This window comes from Dromiciops gliroides, chromosome 4 (assembly GCF_019393635.1).
Source record: "Dromiciops gliroides isolate mDroGli1 chromosome 4, mDroGli1.pri, whole genome shotgun sequence".
Lineage (NCBI taxonomy): Eukaryota > Metazoa > Chordata > Mammalia > Microbiotheria > Microbiotheriidae > Dromiciops > Dromiciops gliroides.
The window spans coordinates 251,962,757-251,979,831 of record NC_057864.1 but is presented as its reverse complement, the minus strand read 5'-3'; the positions used below and the strand labels follow the sequence as shown (position 1 = coordinate 251,979,831).

Here is a 17,075-nt window from a genome sequence, read left to right as displayed (position 1 = left end):
AAACCCAGAATTTGGTTTCTGATTTCTAGTCTATTGCCCTTTCCACAATGCTAAACAGTCTCACTTTTGCCTAGCCCACTAAAGGAAAGTTAAGGGGGTTGAGGCTATAATAGCATTTTTCATTTTCTGAAATGTTGATGGAGTCAAAGAACTCAGCAACAGGCAGAGTTGTTGTAGCAAAGTCTCTAGCTGGTCCCATCCCAGAGCCCCAAGTTAGGAGCAAAAGAGGCTGAAGAGATCTTCAACTAGCTTGGGAGTTCTGACATGGAGAGACCCATATCCTGCCATGCAAGGCCACATGTAGAAGTGGGAACAACGATAGAGGAATTTCACGTACTTGGAAAGGAGGATGATGCAGTTCTGAGCTCTTCGGCCATCAATGACTGAGAGTTCTTTGACCTTTCTTGTGGTCAGGTACAGATCTTCAGTGGAGCCCATTTCTTTCTGCAAGCAGGCAGGAAAGAGGTTCAGGACTTGCTTCTTCGTGCCCTTCCCAGATACCCAGGAAATATCTAACCCCAGATCATTTGCTGCCAGGGAGGTAGGGGAGCAGGAAAAGGGCCTTATAACCTGTCATCATAGGACCTCTGAGGCCATCTAGTCTAATCCCCTCATTTTACAGATGAGGAAACTGAGACCCAGGCAGCTTAAGTGATTTGACAAAAGTCACACCGTTAGTAAATTCTGGAGTTAGGATTTGAACTTAAGCCTTCTGGTTGCTGAGCCATGTTTTTTGTTTTTTTGAATGAGTTGGTAGGGACCATTAGGTGGTATAGTGGAAAGAGCACTGGTCCTGGAGTCAGGAGGACCTGAGTTCAAATCTCACTTCAGATACTTATTAGTTGTATGACCCTAGTCAATTCACTTGACCCTGTTTGCCTCAGTTTCCTCATGGGTAAAATGAGTTGGAGAAGGAAATGGCAAACCACTTCAGTATCCTTGCCAAGAAAATCCCATATGGTGTCACAGAGTCAGACATGACTGAAACAACCCAACCATTTCCTGAAAAGTTGGCTCAGAAATGATCAATAGCTGTCTCCTTCCTGGGTCTTGAGGGCTTTTTGTTGTGTTCATTCTATCCAAGGGGAGGGGATCTCAGCAAATGTATGAGAGAAAGGGAATTGGAGGCCTCCACAACATAACCAAGAAGGAAATCTTCTGAGATTCAGGAACATAAAGCTCCCCTTCTCATGTAGTCACAGTGAGCCTAACCATACCCCCAAGTTCTATCCCTTATCTCACAGTCACAGAAGGACTTCTTAGCTCTCCTTTGTCAGGTTCATCAACAGCCACCCAGTTCACCTGTCCAGAGCTGAGAAGCTTAAGTGTCCCTAAAATAACCCCTAATTCTCCTCGAAGTCACCCAAGCACCCCTCCAACCCCGCTCTGGACAGTCTCATCCTTCCTCAATAACTCGTTCCACTGGGTGGATGGACATTCCTTTTCTCTGGGGCCCAAGTATGTGGAATAGGAGCTGGGAGGGGGATAGAAGCTGGGGTCATCAGAGCCCCAAGAGTAACTCACCTGCTTAAAGGAGGGATTAGTTAGCAGGTCCTAGGCAGCAGCCACAGCAAACAAAGAATTAAACATGCAGAACATTAGTTACAGGGATTCTACAGACCCTGAGGACCCCAAAGCCACAGCATGGAGTCTTGGAACACCCTGGCTCTCAAGCATCCTCTCTCTCCTTCCCTTCTCCATGCAGCCCACCATAACTTGCAATCATGCTCTGATAGATCTCCACACATTTAACCCAAGCCACTTCTCCAAACAGGGGACAGGTAGATGGGAGGGGTGAATTCAAGAGGGTGCAGAGGCACAGAAAAATTAATTTCCATTTCCCCAACCCCCTCCTCCCACTCCAGGGTGGTCACTTTGGGGTGGCTGATGCAGAAATCTGGCCCTCAGACTCCTTCCATCACAAATGAGTGACTATTGTTCTTTCCTCCAGCAATACTTCATTAGGAGGAAAACAGATCCACCCCCTTCTTCAGTTTCTTTTTTTACCAAAAGAAATAAAATTAACTTGAAAACAAGCAAAAAATGTGCTTATTACAACAGAGGAAAGAAAGGCCTTCTTGTTCTTCATTCCCTCCCTCAATCTGGAAGGAAGGAAGCACACTTTCCTTACAATCATCCTAAAGTTAGGCAATGGAGGTATTATTCATCCCATCTTACAGATGAGCAAACTGAGATCCAGAGAAGCATGTGATTTGTCTGAGGTTACAAACTTGGTATATGTAAGGATCAGGACTTGAAGCCAGAACTTGTTTGTGGTTTCTAGTCCAGTGACCTTTCCACCACACTCCAGTCTCACTTTTCCCTAGACCAACCACTAAAGGAAATTTAATTGGGTCAAGTCTGTAATAGCATTTTTGTTTCCTGAAATTTTGATGGAGTCAAAGAACTCAGTAGCATGCAGGACTGTGGTAGCAAAATCCTCAGCTGTCCCCATACTTGAACCCCAAGTTAGGGACAAAAGTGGATCACAGCAAAGCAGCCCTCACTGAGTCTGAGTTAGAGGGGCAGTTGGGGCATTTAGGAGACAGAGACTTGGCTTCCCACTTGATTGCAGTCAGTTGAGTGGACCCAGCTCCTCGATTAGGAGGCTAGATGAATAAGCTCAAGGGATACTTCCTAACCTTGACCTAGAAAAGTGACTGAGAATTCCATTCTCAGCTGTGCAGCCCAACTCATCCAGCTGGGACTGAGGTCACCGGAATGGCTATGCTCATAAATTCAGTAGTAGATCTGTCCCCATGTAGTTTTTAGTTGTAAGAAAGGAAATAAGGGAAAACACCTACTATGTGCCAGGCACTTTGCTAAGCACTTTACAAATATCCTATTTTTATCCCCACAACAACCATGGGAAGTAGGTGCTATTATTATCCCCATTTTTGCAGATGATGATATCGAGATAAAATCAGTCAAATGATCTTCCCAAGAACAACAACTAATAATTTAATAATAGAGTGATCCCAACCTCAGGGGAATAGATGGTCCTGGCAATAGACTTCACCAGTAGCCACTTGATGGGTTCTCTAGCCATGACAATGCCATGAAACAAAGGAAAATAGGAAGCAGTGCTCCATCTCACTTCTCCTTTCTGTAGTATCAGTGGCAGAAGGGTGGACATGGGGCATTTTTATCAATGACCTGGACAAAATCATAGAATCCTATAGTCTGGAGACTGTACAAAAGCATTAACTTAGCTGTTGGTACCCTAAATCCATGTCCAATGGCCAAGGCAGTGAACATACTACTGGAATAACTGCACAGCATCAATATGGACATGCTCTGTATAAATGAAAACAAAAAAAAACAAGTTCCAGCAAAAAGGAAGGACAGCACACAAAGTCTCAGCTAGGTGGCGCCACAGTACTCAGAGCCTTGGACCTGGAGTCAGGGAGATAGGAGTTCTAATGTGGCCTCAGACACTCACTAGCTGTGTGACCCTGGGCAAGTCACCTAACTTCTGCTTTAGTTTCTTCAACTGTAAACTGAGGATAAAAATAACACCAACCTTCTAGAGTTGTTGTAAGGATCAAATGAGATATTTGCAGTGTAAATAGCATGGGTTAGGTATTTAGGTACTTAATTACATAATTAATTATGTGATTAAAAGACATGGATTAGGTACTTAATAAAATCTTATTCTCTTCTTCTTCCCTTCCCTAACATTATTATTTTAGAGAGACAAATGTAAGAGTTCATTATATTGTACATTCAAAGAAATATTCCAATGTGGCACTTGGTCATTTAACACTGCTGTGCTAAGGATAAGTATTTGCAAAAAAAAAAAAAAAAAGAAAGAAAGAAAGAAGAAAAAGAGAGAGAAAGAATAAAAAAAGGTAATTGTGAAAATAATTGATTATGTGCTCACATTGGCTGCAATAGATGAAGATGTAGAAAATCCCCATTTTCTCACTGTACCCTCACCCTCAAGCCCTGCCTCTCTCCAGGGTCCTGGCCCCTTTCCTTCATAGGTGCCTCTATAGTGTTACTTCATTATCTCCACACTCTCACAGGCATAATATAAGATCTGCTCCACTTCAGGTTTGTTGTGAGGATTCACAAAAGATAATGGCTTTAAAATGCCATCAGAAACTTAAATTAAAAGCTATATACAGGTGTGAGATGAGATTGTTGTTATTCTTATTCTTGTTAACTATGTGTAATCCCCAATACCCAGAATCAGAAGAGAAGTGGGGGCTTCCTCCAGACACTTCATCTTCCCTGGGGTTTGATGAAGGGGAGGGGAAGGGAGATCAGTCATTTGGTTGGTGCCAGAGGAAGGAATTTGGCAGGGTTATGGAAAGGAGAGAAAAGAGCAGGGGTAGCAGAGTATCAGGAGAAGGAGGCCAGGCCCAGGGGTAAGGAGAAAACACAACAAGGAGTGAGTGATACACAGGAGACCTCACCTGATGCCTCTGATAGGCTGAGAACATTTTTTCTAAATCCTCCAGGTCCAAGACGCGAAATACTTGAAGATCATCAATCTCATTCCACACAGTATCAGAGATTCGTTCCTAAAATACACAGTAGAGAGAAGAAGACCCTGAAGCTAAACTTTTTCTTTTTCTTAGCTTTAATTTTTTATTTTCAGTTCCAAGTTCTCTCCCTACCCCCCCCATGAAGATTAATTTTCATTCCCATTCCTTACAGAGGATATCCACAACTCTTTCTCTCTTTTTTAAAAAACGCAGTTATTTTACTTTTAATTTATGGAATAAAACAAGCATTTCTATAACATATAATAAAAAAGATGATTGCAATTGAATATGCAAATCTATTATGTACAACTTGCTATTCCTTTTAAAAACATAATAAAGTTATCATGAAAATGTCTTTTTTTCTTTCCTTTTTTTTCTTCCCTCGGCTCCAGCTCCACACCCCACCTCCCCCTTCCCAGATGGCTAGCATTAGACACAAATTTCTACCATCACTTTTAGGGAAACCTCCAGCCAGCCCCTCAGGATAAGATACCTTCCTTTGTGACACTCTCCAATACATCTCTCCCTGCTTCCTGAACCTACCCCCCAACTCCTATAAGGAAAATTGATAATCCAGTAGGTGCAATAGTCAACACTTCCTGAAGACTACTGGGGGAGAGGAAGAAAAGAGGGAAAGAGAATAACATTTCTCCAGTCCCTCGGCTGAGGGCCGGATTGACTGATGGCTGCCATTCACTCCTGTCCACTTTAACTCCCTGCATCTCTCATTTTCCCTCTACATTCTCCCTGCATTCCCTATACATATATCTATGATTATTTATAATTAGATAGGAATAGACTAGAGCTGGCTTCACAATATCACTGGTCACGGGGGAATAATCCCTGCACCCTAGCATTACTGTAGAGTAAACTCTTCCTCTTTTTATTTCTTCTTCTAGGAATTTAATTGCCTTCTTCCATAAAATCTTAAGAAGTAATAAGGTTGCTAGAGGCCAGATAACCCAGCTTCCTGCTTCTGGAAGGACTGCAATAATCCTCTCCTTAGGAATCCTGAGTTTCACACCTTACTGGCTCTTTAAGATCTTTCTGCTATCCAATTTCTATCTGCACACATGCCCCCAGTCCTTTAGTGAGAAAGGAATGGTCAGATAATGATGATGACAATAATAATAGTGACAGTAATGGCAACAATTAGCTAGCATTTATGTATCTATCAACTTAAGGTTTGCAAAGTACTTTACATATTTTTACCTCCTTGCATCCTCACCACAACCTGGTGAAGTAGAGGCTATTACTGTTGCCATTTTACAGATGAAGAAACAGAATGAGAGAAATGAAGAGAATTGCTCAGGATCGCACAGCTGATGTCTGAAGAAAAATCTAATTCAGGTGTTCCTTAGCCAAAGTACAGCAGGCTTTACCACTACAGCTACCTTTACCACACCCAGATACTTATACACCAGCTAGCTGCCTATATGGCCTAACTGCCTAAGATAAGGGGGAAGAGAAAGGTTATTACGGAATTCCCATCCTTAACTCTTTGGTTAGGTAAGCATTTTAAATTCCCTGATCTCTCCGCTCAGCTTCTCTCTTCTTCACCCTTGAGCCAAACTTTCCCCTATGTGAATACCTAGGGTAAAAGGAAATTGAAATAGCTGAAAATAGTCTAGATTCTTAATATATGCTTTCTTGTCTTCCTCATAACCAGGTGATATCTCCAGGTGATGCCAGGTTTAGATCAAAAGAAAACTGAGAGATGACCAGCTTTCTCTTCCTCCAGGACAAAAGGTTCCATTTCCAAGATTTCCAAGGGATGACTGTGTGTGGGGGGGGGGGGGGGGGGGGGGGGGGGCGGGGGGGAGTGTTTGGGGAGGGGAAGGGATTTTAATCTCTAAACCATCCTTTATGTGGTTCTAACCAGAGCTGACATACACCTCATGGCCTGACCAAACATCTTCCATCTCTCTTGTTTTGATTCATCTTCCTTGTCACTCCTCTTCAGAACCCCTACACACTTTCTGGTGTTTCCTGCTCCTTTAAAATTGCAGCTTTCCCAATTCCCATAGCTCAGAGGACAGGAAAGGGAGACCCTTTCTTTGCTTCTCCTCTCCTCTGACACCAATTTATCCTTTCCTTACCTCTCCTGCTTTCTCAGCAAGCTCAGAAAATGTAACTTACATTTTCATTCAGTTCTATTTTTAAAAACTTGGGAAAAGAAAAGAAAAAGCTAAGCTGGGGGTGGGGGGTGGGGATGGGGTAAGAACATTCCTGCGGCCTTCCCAAGGCCCTGGGACCCTCACTAGGAATGCTGGGCCAGGGAGTCCGGAGCAGCAAGGGGTCTAGGCATCTAGCCAAGCCCAACACAGACACATTCTTATCGAGGCAGAAATAACCATGGATTGTGCGTGTGTGTGTGTGTGTGTGTGTGTGTGTGTGTGTGTGTGTGTGTGTGAAAGAGAGGAGAGAGAGAGAGAGAGAGAGAGAGAGAGAGAGAGAGAGAGAGAGAGAGAGAAAGAGAGAGAGAGAGAGAATGAGAATGTGTGTGTGTTGGCAGAAGGGGGATAATTTGCTGAAATGGGGAAGGGATATATGGAGGAGGGGGTAGGGAAAAAGCCAGGTTCCTCATGGCCAGGCATGAGAGGGAAAATATGAGGGAGAGCAGAGAGTACATACAGGAGAGGCTAGGGCTTGAGTCAGGATGAAAGATGACAGGGAAAAGAAGGAGAGGGGAGAGAAGGGGAGGAAATTGTGGTTGGGGATGGCAGTGAGGATTACTGCAAGGACCTAGTAACAGGGAGCCCTGATACATCTGAACTTCTCTAAGTTACCTCCCATTTAAACCTTACTCTAGTCACAACAGTTTTAGAGGTGGAAGGGACCTCAGAAGCCATCTTATCCAACCCATACCCCACTAGAGGGATCCCCACTATAACATACCCAATGAATGGTCATACAGCCTCTGCTAAGAGACCTCCAATGTAGGGGAAACCGTAGCCTCCAGAATCTGCCCATCCCATATGGATCACTCTAATTATTAGAAAGGTTTTGAGGTTTTTTCCTGGCGACAAGCCTAACTTGTCTCTTCTCAGCTTTCACTGCTTGTACCTGATTTTACCCTCTGGGGACAAGATGAGTGCATGACAACTCTTCAAATACTTGGAAGATAGCTATCATGTCACCTTGGGTCTTCCCTTCTCAAGGCTAATCATGTCCACTTCCTTCAACCAATCCTCACGATATGGATTCAGGGCCCTTTCCATCCTTGTTGCCTTCCTTTATATGATCTCTAACTTACCACTGACCTTTCACAAACATAGTACCTGGGATAGAGCACAATACTCCAGATGTGGAAGATCAGGACAGAATATTATTATTCCTAATTCCTAGAAGCTATTCCTCACTTAATACAACCCAAGATCTCGTGAAAACACACACACATATTTCAGAATTTTGTCCCTTAACTCTTCTCATTTTTTTACTATATTCTTTTACTATACTATGGGTTTAATGACTGTTTCTAAGAGCAGTTAGTTGGCACAGGGGATAGAGGGCTGGACCTACAGTCAAGAAAGGTTGGGTTCAGAGCTCACTTCCAGTGCTTACTAGCTATGTGACCTTGGACATGTCTTTAAACTGTCTAAGTTTCCTCATTTGCAAGATGGAGAAAATAATATTTAGCTTCCAAGGTTGCTGTGAAGATAAAATGAGGTAGTATTTGCAAAACACTTTACAAACCTTTACACCCTATGGAAATGCAAGATATTATTGCTGTTATTACTAGCAATGGTCCCCAGATCTATATAATAATGTCTCAGTTCTCTCCCTAGATTCGATCCCATACCATCAACTGTCTCCCTGACATTTCAAACTGCAAGCATTTCGAACTCAACATATCCAAAAAAGAATTCATTCTCTTTTTCCCCAAACACAACCTTTCTTAACTTCCCATGTTTTATGGGAAGGTTTTCCTGATGCCTTTTAGTTATGTTATTTTCTATTTATCATATATATATATATATATATATATATATATATATATATATATATATATATATATATATATATATATATATATATATATATATATATATATCCTCCTCCTTCTCTTCTTCATCTTCTTCTCCTTCTCCCTCTCTCTCTCTCTCTCCTTATTTACATGTTGTCTCCCCCATTAGATTGTAAGCTCCTTGAGGGCAGGGACTATCTTTCGCCTCTTTTTATATTCCCAGCACTTAACACAATGCTGGAAGATCATAGGTGCTTAATAAATGTTGATTTGTTGATTGACTCCCTAGGTCCATCAAGGTGCTACCATTCTGCTAGTCACTCAGATCCAGAGTCTGAATCATACTCAACTCTTCATGCCTCATCACCCCACATATCCAATTAGTTGCCAAATCTTATCAATTCTTTCTCCAGAACACTTCTTGTATCCATCCCTTTCTCTCTATGGCCATGAACCTAATTTAGGCACTCATCACATGTCCCTTGAAATATTGAAATGTTCTCCTAATTTGTTTTCTTGTCTTAGTTTCTTTCCTCTTAACCCACCCTCCTTATAACCTCTACTACTAAATACATAGTTCTCTATTTGACATTAAAATCCCATAACAACCTGATTCCAACCTCCTTTTCCAGTCTTACTATACATTATTCCCATTTATACACTTTATGGTCTTCTTGCTGTTCCTTATATATGATAATTCACATCTTTGGGCCTTTGCATTATCTGTCCTCTCTTCCTGGGACATCTTCCCTTCTTTTCTTTGCCTGTTAGAATCTATTTCTGTCTCTCTTTCTCTGTCTCTCTATGTCTCTCTGTCTCTGTCTTTCCCTACTCCCCATTATTTCAATGCCACCATCCTAGTCGTTTTTCCATCTCATTTTGTTTTCCTTCCACATACTATAACCAAGTCTTGGTAATTCTTCCTAGTGTAATCATTCTCAGAATCAATTTCCATATAATATTAGTCCAGGCTTTCATCACACCACACACATGGATTACTGCTACAACCTTTCCTTGTGCCAATTCATCCTGCACACAACTGCCAAAGTAATATTCCTCAGAAATATTTTCATTTTGTCACTGTGATGTTGAAGAACTGGCAGTTACTTTCTAATGTCTACCGTCTGAATTCCAATCTTCTTAGGGTCTAGCAGTCAAGAATTCACACTTTCTAGACCTCAGGGGCTTTTCACAAATTTTAGTAACACTATTTTAAGATAAATCTAGTAGTATGTAAAACATCCAGAATTACTGCAATCTGGCTCCTCACATCATCACTTAACTGAAACTGCTTTCTCTGAAGTTTCTAATTGTCCTTTAATTGCCAAACACAATGTCTTTTTCTTAGTCTCTCTCCTTCTTGACCACCTGGAAGCATCTGACACTATTTTTTCCTTTCTTTTTTCAGGGCAATGAGGGTTAAGTGACTTGACCAGGGTCATACAGCTAGTAAGTGTCAAGTGTCTGAGGCTGGATTTGAACTCAGGTACTCCTGAATCCAGGGTCAGTGCTTTATCCACTGTGCCAACTAGCTGCCCCCTAGCATCTGACACTATCCTTTGTCTGTCCAATCCTTTTCAGTTTCTTCCACTGAATCATCAACCATATTTCACCGTTATCTATGGATGTCCCCAAGACTCTGTCCTAGGATCTTTTCTTTTCTCTCTAGCCACTCCTAGTGATCTCATCAGCTCTTATAAATTTAACTATTATCTCTATGCAGATAACTCCCAGATCTGTATATGTACCCTTAGTCTCCTTCACTCAACTTCAACATCATGAATTATCTACTGAACATTTAGAAATAGATATCCCATAGATATCTCAAACATTATTCCTTGCCCCATACCCCCATTCAAGCCATTCTTTCTTCCTCATTTCACTATTTATGATGAGGGCAATACCATCACCCCGAATCATTCTTAAATTGTTATTCCCCCTTATCCTCTCCCCTCCCCCACCATATCCAATAACTTGCCAAACCTTGTAGATTCTACATATACAATACCTGTCCCATCTACCCCATTCTTTCTGATTACATGACCATCACCCTAATTCAAGACTTAACCATCTCCTAATTGTCTCCTTTCTGCAAGTCTCTCACCTCTCTAATCTATATTCCATGGGGTTATCAAAATAATATTCCTAAAGTACTTGTCTGATCATGTTATGCCTCTGCTTAAGAAACTCTAGTGATTACCCATTACCTTTAGGATAAAATTTAAAACTCCATTCTTTGGCATTTAAAAACCTTCTATCCCCAGCTCCTAGCACAGTGCTTAACAAGCAATATGTGATTAACAAACTCTTTTTGAATGAATAAATAATAAAAGGTCAAATCCTGATTTTTTTAATGATGAAAAGATCAAAGAGTTCTCTTGGTGATGGTTCAATTACTTCAATCAATGATAAATATAACACAATTCCAGCATAGTCAATGGATCTGAATAGTCTTTTAGAGTTTGCTGTTATGGGTATTAGCAAGTATAGTATTCATTACAATAATAATCACACAAATTTATGTAGCACTTCAACATTTGCAAAGTACTTCACTCATATTTGCATTTAAACAATATGGTTGTCATCTCTGTGATGAAATATAACACTTAATTATTCAAATGAGATAATATTTGTAAAGTGCTTAGTATGGTGCCGGGTATACAGTAGGCACTCAACAAATGCTTATTCCCTTCCCTATTCCCTTATCTGAATTGAGTAATTGACTGAGTACTGGCTTGTGACATTGCAAATATCTTCAAACATAGAACCGGATATTATTTTATCAGTGGAAATTCCATTACAGAAGAGGCTGCTGCACTCTAAGGACCATGGGCTTTTCCAAATGACTTCCAGCTGAAAACTTCCATATGTATTATGTCTCCCATAAGAATGTGAGCTTCTTCAAAGAAGGGTCTTGATCTTCTGTTTGTATCCCCAACATTTAGCACAGTGATATGCACATAAGAAGCACTTAAGAAATACTTCATTCATTCATTCATTTCTTTGTTACCTTGCAATTGTTATTCAACTCTTTGTGTATCTGATCTATATAAATTTTGCCAGTTTTTAAACTTACATTACTTAAACTTCAGTAACTTAGCTTTTATGAATGTGAGCCATAATCAGTACTATTTCTGATAATGAAAAGTGAATTTTGTTTTCAAGGTCATCTTTACTGCCTCGGCTCTGGCCATCATTCTGCTTAACCTTAACCTCCTCCCATAGCATGCTGGCTTTGATAGATGAGTTTTCATCTTTCTTGGAACCAGGCCTCCAGTGTTATTTCTCAGCTACCTCCACATACAGCTAGTAAGTGTCTGAGGTGTGATTCAAACTCAGGTCCTCCTGACTCCAGGGCCAGTGCTCTATCCACTGCACCACCTAGCGAAGACATCTTAAGTACTAGATTCAGGTTTCTTGGCTTCTAACCCAGTATTTTAATGAGAGAATAAGCCCTTTGTGGGCAAGGACCACTTATTCTTCTTGTAGGTATCCTTTCCCAACAACTAACACTGCCTTACATACAACAGATGCTTAATAAATATATGTTGACTGACTGAATGAATGACTTGCTGGAAAATAACAAAACACTGTCAGGAAATAGCTGAGCATCCCAGTCTCCTCATCTGCAAAGTGAGGGAGATAAGCTAAGTGTTCTCTACAATTACTTCCAGTTCTAAAACTTGACAGTTATATGACCTGTTTATGCCAGTGGCCAGGCTACATGCTCTCTTTTAGGAACAGCTTTATCTATTCATTTTTCCATGTCTAACTGGCTACTACTTTGAGTCAGTGGCAGCAGTCTTAGATAAACAGAGCCATAACTAGCATGGGGGCAAAAAGGGCTTTGTCCCAGGGCACCAACATCCAGGAGGGTATACTTCCTCCTCATAGCAACTGCTGTCCCTGTACCTCTCCTTAAGATCCTTTACCCCTCCACTATAGAATCTCTAGGAGAGAGCTGCCCCCACTAACCTTATACATTCACAAGACTGACAGTCAGCCCCCCCGCCTCCCCCCACTATACCAAGCCTGCCATCAGGCCATCCTCTACACTGTTACTTAATCCTCCCCTCCCCTACTCACCTCAGTCATTTTTTGCCACAGGTGAAAACATTTGTAGTTACAAATGTGGATTATAAATTAGAACTCAATTAAGAATTGGAACATATGCCAATGACTTCAGGTAATGGGTGTGATTAGTTTTAGCTACAAATTTATATAATATTGGCAACCATTAGTTGAATGGTAATTAATATGTATTCAGTTATTTGCAACTATTCACTTTACATGTATATGGACCGCCAATTGTAATTCTTCCTATTCTGTTGATGTAAGTCAAACTCATCTATAGCCATTCCTCATCAGATTTTGAGCTGCCTGGGGGTAGGGACCCCTTTTTGAATTGCCAGCCCTTGACACAGTATCTGGTATGCAATAAGTATTTAATAAATGCATACTGACTCCATTTTGTTAATGATGAAACTGTGAACTATTTCTAGAAATTAAATGGGACAGAAAGGCTCCTTTTTTTTTTAAAGGTAAAGATCAGCTTTTAAAGTGGGGAGAGAATACACAACTGTCTGTAAGGGGTGTGTGTGTATCAAAGAAATGAATAGGACAATAGCAAGCAACTCATGAGGTTGGTCTGAAAAGTGTCCCTAGATACCCAGCACCTTCACAGACAAAGCTAGATATTATTATGCAATAAAAAGTGAACTGCCAGGGACTTTTAAACAATCTCCCACATTACTGACAATAGCATTACCTGCAGTAATGGTAAGCACTAAACAAATGTTTGTTGACTGACAATTCTGTCTCTACTGTTATCTCTTGGCCAGAATTCTCCACTTTGCACTTGAATTTCATTCTCCTGATAAGAAATAGTCATTTCATGCCTCCAATGTGCATTCCTTGCTTATTGCTCACCTGAGACAGAAAACAAACTACCCTCCCTACTCAGGGTGCTTTCTTCCCTTTTCTCCATGTCTATCTCACTTACTTAAAGGTTATATTTATAACTCAGTGCCCTTTGTGAAGTGTTCCCTGATTAACTAATCCATCTCTGATTACTGGGTTACTCCTTGTCCTCTTCGGACTTAATCATTTAATTTTCACTATACTATTTTTCTCTTGTTTCTATATCACTTTACAAATATTTTTCTTCCCCCCCCCCACCGCCAAATCATAGCTCCCCAGTTAGGAGGAGAGCTCCTGAAAGGTAAAAATAATGCCTTCCTTTCCCTCCATACCCCTCCAAAATACGTGGTTCAGGGCTCTGCAGACTGTGAATATTCAATGAATGGGGTTTCTGGGTAAAGAATATAGCAGTAACCCTGGTCTCTTTGCTCACCTCATTCAACTTTACCCAGTTGAAAGACTTCAGAGGATGGGAAGGCTGTGGGACACACTTCTTCCTGAGGGGAGGGCAGCTGCTAGGGAGAGAGGCTAGAGGAGGGGGCATCCCCATGCCAAAGCAAGGGGGCGCCCCTGGAGGAGGGGGAGGCCCACCAGGTGGAAGAGGTGGGGGTGGGGGTGGGGGGCTACAGGAGAAAGGCAGGGGAGGTGGGGGTGGAGGCAAGTCAGTGGAATTCTTGGAGGAGAGGATGGGGAGGGGTCCTCCTGGAGGAGGTGGAGAAGACACGGTACCAGTGGGCTGAAAGAAAAAGGAAACCAAAGTAATCAGCAACAGTGGTGTCCATGACCCTCCTAACTTCACTTCTGCCCTTGTGTCTTATACTTAATCCCACCCTTTATTATACCCACCCCAACCCTCGTCCTTTTATTTCTCTCCCCCTTAAACCTTGACCTTGCTCCTGCACTCACCTTTACCCTCATATCTCTCTTTCCAGAGCCAACAAACACCCAACATACAGATTAAAAAAACCATCCAAAGACAGGCCTGCACTTAACATAGATACGGGATATTCCTAATTACAGAGATAGACTAACTCGAGGCTGCATGCTGGATGCAGTCTCATTGCTATCTCCAGGGCTTCCTTTACTGTTCCTCAGGTTTAGGTTTTCCCAGTCCTCCCCTTCTCCATACTCATACCCTGACCCTCACACACACACACACACACACACACACACGTAATGTACTTAGCCTCCTCACTGGGACCTTGTATGCTCCCTTTCTCATCTCATTGACTCTGGCACACTCACACGGTGTAGGTGTGTGTTCAAAGGGATGCAACAGCTTAAAACTCTTACCGAGAACTCACTAAGCTGAGCTACCAAATCTGCCAACTGTCCCCGGGCTTGACGTAGCTCCTGAGACTCTCGGGCCAGCTTGTCCTTCATCTTGTTCAGAGTCTTCATCATCTCATCCTTCTCTATGGTTTTTGTCTCACATTCTCTCTCCTTCCGCTCCAGCCGGCTCACCAACTCCACGTGCTCTGGGGGAGCAGGGAGGACCAGCAGGGAGAGAGGGTGGTCACCACCATGGCAAGAAGGATTCTGGAACATGAAGTAACCGGGGTGGGAAGGAACAGAACAGGTCTGGACAGACACACTTACCTTTTCGGAATTTCTCGGCCTGATCTCGCCATTGATTCACTTCATTTTCATTGACTAGCCTGGAGAAAGAAATTATTTTTCACCTGCTGAGAAACTTCCAAACTCATTCTTTCCACCAAGTCTACTCAACCATAAGTCTGTCCCTCTGCCCCCTCTAGCTTGTTCCCCACTCCATCCAGCCCAATTTCTATCCCTTCAGTCTACCTCCTTTCCCCTAAACTATTTACACAATCCCCCCAGACTATTCATCTGATTTCCCAATCTAACTCCTTAGATTCCAGTTTGCCCAAAATTTTCATTACCTCATCCAACTAATGGTATCCTAAAAGATTAGAATCAGGAAGAGTATTGGAGATCATCTAGCCCAACCCTATCATTTTATAAACCGCGTAAGTAAGGCCCTCAAAGATTAAGGGACTTGCCCAAGGTCACAAACAGATTAGTGTCAGGGTTGGAACTAGAAAATGGTTATCTTAGTTCTACTCTCACCTGAACTCCTCACCCACAATTTTTTTTCAAATATCCCACCCTCTGTTTCCCATGTTAGCTGGAGTCAGGATAATTGGGGAGGGGGGTGGGAATACTGTTATGGGCAGAGGTGCTAATCTTTTGACTCTAACCAGGGTCCAAATTCTCAGCTTCAGTGTTAGTGCTAGAGACTTGTGGGAATTGTCCTCTACCCTCCTCAGTTCTCCAACAGTGTGGCTCATTTTGGTTAAGCTTCCTAAATAGAGAAATGCAGCAAACTCTCGATTATATGTGCTAATGAGAAGTGTGGCACAAAATAATTCAAAACTTTGGATGATTAAAATAACCATTTCTACTTGGCTTTGAAATACACAGCATGAATCATTTAAAGCAGATTTACTCTCCTAATGATATTTGGCTCAGGCTAATACTAAAGTATGTCTGTGTTGTTTGAGCAGACACTGATCGATGGTGTAGAAATGGCACCCAGGCATATGCTGGGTGGGGAGGGGAGGCAAAAGGAAATCAGTCTGGGATTAAGCATTCATTGTGAATAGACTTCAAAGTGGATAATCGAGAGTCAATTAATATTCTGTAGACTACTGGAGGTTGTTGGCTTTGGGAAGAGAAAATTGCGATTTCACATGGAAGGGATAGAAAGGGATAGGGAGAAGAAGGAAGGGAGAAGGGTCACTGCTGCTCACATCTTGATGATATTTTTGACGTTGAAGTTCTCCAGGGGTGCCAAATCAGGGTCCACGCCCCTCTCATCCTGTAGGACGATCTGCTGGAGGATCCGATCAAGGAGCTGCCAATGATGGATGCTCCCACCATTCCGCTTATCTGAAGGCAAGGCAGTCACTGTGTCTTTACTGAGCCCCAGGGGCTAGGGCCTGGGTATCACAGCCTGGGGCACAGAGTAAATAGCAGACACAGCCCCCAACTGAGGAAGGAGATGTAGTCTGCACTCTGGGGAGGTTCCCAATCTAATGGGGGGGGGCAATCAGGAAAATGTAGCTCCTGGATATCCATAAACTTAATCAACTTCCAATTGGGGAGTTCATCTGCTATGGAATTTTCAATCTCCAGGTCCCTCTTTCACCACTCCCCTAGCTGGGCCTAGCTTCCCTAGCTTTCTATGAATTGTATGTTCAGAGAAGAGAAATTCATTTTCACATATTCCAAAGGAAAGTATATTTATAAAGGTGAATCAATTACAAAAAAACCTTTATGATAGATAATGAATTCCAAAGGAAAATAAAAATGAAAAGTAGACTGTGCTTTGAATTATTCATGCCACTACTCCATAAGAACAGACAATTGAGAGACAGATATTACACAATTTTACAGAAGAGTAGGGGTCATTGGCTATGCTTGTGAGATGGAGAATGAGTAGTGTTATTCAGAGAAGGCATCCCAGAGGAGGTGCATTTAAACTATAAAGCTAAAGATACTGTCTTGTTTGTTCAAGGGCCTATTATCATTGAGGTTACTGCTCTTTAGCCAATCAGCTGCACCTCAATCTCTCCTGAATCCTATTCTTGGTCTGGCTGGTCATGCAGGAATTTGTATTGTTGTTGCTGTTTTAACTAACGTGTTTTTTACCCCACCTGTTTATAAGATGGTTA

General features: G+C 41.9%; 2 protein-coding genes across 9 annotated transcripts in view; one reads left to right on the top strand and one right to left on the bottom strand.

Annotated features, from left to right (window-relative positions):
* MOCS1 (molybdenum cofactor synthesis 1) overlaps positions 1–4,583 on the top strand; it is a 63,249-nt gene extending 58,666 nt beyond the window's left edge. Inside the window, exon 11 of the mRNA XM_044003739.1 lies at positions 4,467–4,583. The gene's annotated coding sequence lies outside the window, so the exon portion shown is untranslated. The remainder of the gene's footprint in view (positions 1–4,466) is intronic.
* Positions 1–17,075, bottom strand: part of DAAM2 (dishevelled associated activator of morphogenesis 2) — a 164,965-nt gene that overhangs the window by 13,099 nt on the left and 134,791 nt on the right. For 7 of the 8 annotated variants that reach the window (XR_006356387.1, XM_044003732.1, XM_044003734.1 and 4 more), the window contains 7 exons: positions 16,152–16,290; positions 14,980–15,038; positions 14,674–14,858; positions 13,814–14,116; positions 4,422–4,529; positions 1,525–1,554; positions 338–444 (listed from right to left, as the gene is read on the bottom strand). Coding sequence is in view for 7 of the 8 variants with exons in the window: in XM_044003732.1 (XP_043859667.1) it covers positions 338–444; positions 1,525–1,554; positions 4,422–4,529; positions 13,814–14,116; positions 14,674–14,858; positions 14,980–15,038; positions 16,152–16,290 (931 nt within the window). In the remaining variant the exon portion in view is untranslated. The remainder of the gene's footprint in view (positions 1–337; positions 445–1,524; positions 1,555–4,421; positions 4,530–13,813; positions 14,117–14,673; positions 14,859–14,979; positions 15,039–16,151; positions 16,291–17,075) is intronic. The other variant, XM_044003735.1, reaches the window with a different exon arrangement.